The 4,696-nt window shown below is 35.3% G+C and overlaps 1 protein-coding gene across 1 annotated transcript; it reads left to right on the top strand.

The window, feature by feature from the left end:
* The first annotated feature begins 901 nt into the window (after positions 1-901).
* Positions 902-3,653, top strand: LOC107910232 (probable enoyl-CoA hydratase 1, peroxisomal). Its single transcript, XM_016838016.2, has 3 exons — positions 902-1,613; positions 1,698-1,980; positions 3,358-3,653. The coding sequence occupies exons 1-3, from the start codon at positions 1,204-1,206 to the stop codon at positions 3,460-3,462; spliced, it is 798 nt and encodes a 265-aa protein (XP_016693505.1). The 5' UTR covers positions 902-1,203; the 3' UTR covers positions 3,463-3,653.
* The last annotated feature ends 1,043 nt before the right edge of the window (positions 3,654-4,696 follow it).

Genomic DNA, 4,696 nt, shown 5'->3' with positions numbered 1-4,696 from the left:
AAGTACAAAAAAATATTCAAATGGCACATCACATTCCTCAACAGTCAACTCTTTTAACATAGAAAAGGAATTCTTATGAAATTTGCTGTGCCATATCCTCTTTGCGTTCCTCAAATGGCAGATTGTGATTTTCTCCAAGTTAGGAAAAGTAACCTGCATAATGATAGAAAGTGCTAATTACAATTAGAAATAACTTATATAAAATGTTAGCTCATCGATGCTTAGGCAAAGGCATCGGTAACTCATATAATTAAGACAATTAGAATCATTGGTCGTTTGAGAAGAACTTAAATGAATTTAATATAAAATTATATTCAGTTGACTTTTCTGTACGTAACTATTAACATATACACACACTACAAATAATGATTTGAATGTTTCGAAATTTAATTTTAAACCGAAAAAATCAAAATTTAGGGGCAAAAGGGATCTTTTTCGATGAAAAGTGTGGCAAACAACCTTCGGCAGTTTTTCAGCATGTAGATCTCAAAAAGTTATTCGAAATAAAAAAAATTCGTCTTAATCGGACAACCGAGCGAAAAGTTATGGCCTTTCAAAATTTTTCAAGCTAAAAATGAGAAACTGTTCATCCACATCAACAAATCGCGCCCTAGGGCGCGATTTGTGTCCACGTAAGCAAATCACACTGACATGAACGCGATTTCCTGGCGCGTACCCTAACATCGCGCTGACGTGGACGCGATTTCACGAAAAATGGACTATTCCAATAAATTAAATAATTGGTCTATTTCAGTAATTTTTAAAAAAAAAATTTAGTCATTTGCCCTAATATAACATCTTCTGATCAGGCCGTATCCAAATTAAAATTTTTTATCTAAGACTTAACCTAAATAAATATTTTTTATTTAAATTCTTTTATATTTTAAGTAGATCTCTGGGCTTAGACAAGTGAGTTGGCACTCGAATAGATCTACGATTGAGTTAGTTTACCCTTAAATGAAATAAACAGTAGGGAGTGGGATTTTTTTGTTTTCTTATGTTCTTATCCGCTTTCCCGTCGCCGTAATCAGACACGCAATTCAAGGCATTATCTACACGCGATCAACGATGATGACGAAACCCATTTACCAAAACCAGATCCATGTTGAAAATATTTTTTTTATATAACCATTTCCAAAATTGCAATAAAATTTATTCATCTTCTCTTTTGAATCTTTCCCTTTCTTTCCTTTTCCTGTAAAAATGGAGGGTTCCTCGTCTGACAAGCTGATCGTTGTGACCCGTGAACCTGATGGGATCGCTATTGTTACCATCAATCGACCCAAATCTCTCAACTCCTTGACCCGACCCATGATGGTGGACTTGGCCAAGGCTTTCAAGGCTCTTGCGAAGGACAACTCGGTGCGGGTCATCATCTTGTCTGGAGCTGGACGGGCTTTCTGTTCAGGCGTGGATTTGACGGCTGCACAAGATGTTTTCAAGGGTGACGTTAAGGACCCGGAGACGGATCCGGTTGTTCAGATGGAGCAATGCCCCAAACCCATCATCGGAGCTATCAACGGCGTTGCTATTACTGCCGGCTTCGAGATCGCCCTCGCTTGTGACATGCTGGTCGCTGCTAAGGGAGCCACTTTCGTTGATACTCACGCCAGGTAACAATTGCTGAAGATAAACAAGTCGAAGGCTTTGATTGTCTCATGTGTTGATTTAGTGTTGTTTTCAAAAAATGATTGTAGATTTGGGATATTTCCTTCATGGGGTTTATCCCAGAAGCTTGCACGCTTCATAGGACCAAACAAGGCTCGCGAAGTGTCGTTGGCAGCCATGCCTTTGTCAGCAGAGGAAGCTGAGAAATTGGGGTTTGTCAATTATGTTGTTGACCAAAATGAAGTGTTGAATAAAGCTCGACAACTTGCAGGAGCAATTATGAAGAACAGTCAAGACTTGGTTCTCAGGTACAAGTCTGTGATCAATGATGGGTACAAATTGGATCTTCGCCAGGGTCTTGCCATAGAAAAGGTATTCATTAAGCTTATGTGTATCTTTTCTTGGATAAGCATGGTTTTATTTATCTAAAAGAACTTGGAAATTGCTGCTACATAATGAAAAGAAAGTAATCAAAGCTATGCAATACAAGAATAAAAGAAAGTGAAAAAGATTGTATTCCATGTGTCTTTACATGGTATCTTAGCCCTGCTAACGGTCGTCTTCGCACGGTTAATGGTATGTTTGGTAATCTGCTGAAAAGTTCCATATAATCTGTTGTTTATCTCCCTTCAAATCTGGTAGATGAAGGTCCTAGCAATACTCAATACAATTCTGATCGAGGATTCACTGCTTAAGTATCTTTATAGCTTTTTTTGAGTTCGCATTGACATAGAATATCCTTTGCGACTTTCTTAGAGAGCACAATTTGAAGAACAAGTAGTTTTTAAATTCTTGCTCTGGCTGACAGAGAACACACGCACAGTATGGTGTTATCCTCCAGGATAGTGAATGATCCTTGGTTGACAGCCTAATAAGTGTAGCCATCCAATAAATCATTGCAGGCTTTGGGATTTGGAGAGGAAACCAAATTAGTTTTACACCATTCAGGTTGCATAGAGGACCCTGAGTATTTGACATCAGGGAAATTCGAGATTAACCTTGCTGCCTAGTAAGCTGAAGAGCTATCAGCCTTACTTGCAATATTTGTCTGCTGTTCTGCTGCTGTTTTGATTTGCATTGGGCACATGAGCATTATTAATCCAAGCAATCCAAAAGAGAACCGACTGGGGACAATAGAAACCAAACATAAGTTGTTAAACTCAAATCGTCTTTCAGAGCTAGTTATGCAAATTGGCTTCCATCGTAACCTTGCTCCTTGGCTGATTTACCCTGTCTAATTCAGTAGAACCGAGAGGATAGTTGATTAATTATGTCCTAGACACTTCCAGGAAGAAGGAAAAATTAACTGTACCAGTTGTTCTGGATATTTAACATCGCTACCTGAATGAGTTAAAGTTTTCCCTGCATAAGATAGGAACTTCGGAATCCAATAGTTGATTTGTGTAGCGATCTTCTCTATTAGTAGGAACCATTCCCAGTCAGTTGCCTCCTTCTCAGTAAGGGCAATCCTAAATATCTCAATGAAAATCGCCAAGTGTAATGCTAGGGGTTTGATAAAAAAGTTTCCTATGTAGAGATAACAGATGATTCCATAGTCCCCTTCTATCAATCCCCGCATTTCTTCCTTATATGGCTGATAATACATGATTCCTCCAAAGAATCCATGTTCTACCATTGCTTCTGTTTACTCATCTCTTTAGCATTCTGTCCTTGCAACTTGAGCTTGTTTGATTGGTTAATGATTTTTTATGCTGATTTTCCCAATTTAAATTCATGTTCTTTTTACAGGAGAGGGGTCATGAATACTACGATGGAATGACACCGGAGCAGTTTAAGAAGATGCAAGAATTCATAGCTAGGCGGAGTTCCAAGAAACCATCTTCCAAGTTGTAATATGATCTCCTCCATGCATCTTCTGATTTGTTGTTTAGTCACTGTTTTATAATGAAAACATAATGTGGGGAAATAAATTTGTTGGTTACTGGACTCTTACTAATACATAAGTATCAGTTCTGTATAATGAGTTATATGGTTTTTAACATGATAAAACCATGTTTGGAATGTATTAATTTACTTTCTTCTTCTATCTTTAGTTACGACTAAGCCTTCTTCAACCTATGGGTCAAATTCCAAATGGAAAATTTATCTTATTTTAGACCATTCTAATTTAATTATCAAAGTATCATGAACTTGAGTGGAACCAAAAATATGAGTTAAATCTAGTTTAACACTTTTAAACTTAGCCTTTTTTTTCATTGACAATAATATTGATGCTCATCGAATTAAGACTTGATGGATTTGTGTTAGATCAAAAACAAAATTGAATGAAAGATGCATACCTGGGGTACAATAAAAAACAAATTAAATTAAATTATAAAAACGAAATGAGACATGGTTTTTTTACTGCGCTGGTGGAAATTTTATCATTTTCAGAATATATTTTTTTACAAGTATATGTTTTTTACAAACGATTTAAATGAAAAATTTCCTACTATAAAATTTAGACTTGATTATAAACCATTTGATTTAAGTAGTATTGAATGGGGTTTTATTAAAAAAATAACAGTTCAAATTTTTTTTCTTTCTATTTGTTAAAAGATTTTCCGACATTTATTAAATCTATATTATTACGCATGATATATGAAGATGATTTTTACTATTATTTTCATCTTGAAATCAATAATCTTATTGATATAACTGGAAAAGAAAAATTTTATCAGCCATATCAAATTTGGATCATTCAAAAAATGATTGAAAGTCTCAAACTTTCAGCAGCCAAAGAAGACAAAAGACACTTGACAAAAAACATTGACAAGTGTTATAATAATCTCAGTTATTATCAGATCCAAACAAGAATAGATTTAATGACCAAAGCTTAATATTTACTTCAACAAAAAAACATCCAGCCTATGGACTGATGGAAGAAGAATAATGGCATACGATACTCGAAACATTCAAGATGATAGAGACGAAGAATCCATGCAACTATTAAAAAAGATAGTTGACATGGAGATTGATGATTTTCCATCACACATAATAGAAGAAATAAAAAATACGTAGGAATGTTGGAATTCACCAAGACTGTCAATAGATTCATTACATCTAGATAAAATGAAGGAAATAAATC

This window comes from Gossypium hirsutum, chromosome D02 (assembly GCF_007990345.1).
Source record: "Gossypium hirsutum isolate 1008001.06 chromosome D02, Gossypium_hirsutum_v2.1, whole genome shotgun sequence".
Lineage (NCBI taxonomy): Eukaryota > Viridiplantae > Streptophyta > Magnoliopsida > Malvales > Malvaceae > Gossypium > Gossypium hirsutum.
The sequence above is the reverse complement of the archived record's forward strand: the minus strand, read 5'-3'. Positions and strand labels throughout refer to the sequence as shown.

Bases quoted from the DNA above. Each gene is read 5' to 3' on its own strand.
- LOC107910232 (XM_016838016.2), top strand. From the start codon at position 1,204: ATGGAGGGTTCCTCGTCTGACAAGCTGATCGTTGTGACCCGTGAACCT. The intron at 1,614-1,697 runs GTAACAATTGCT...AAATGATTGTAG, and splicing joins TTCGTTGATACTCACGCCAG to ATTTGGGATATTTCCTTCAT. The intron at 1,981-3,357 runs GTATTCATTAAG...TTCTTTTTACAG, and splicing joins AGGGTCTTGCCATAGAAAAG to GAGAGGGGTCATGAATACTA.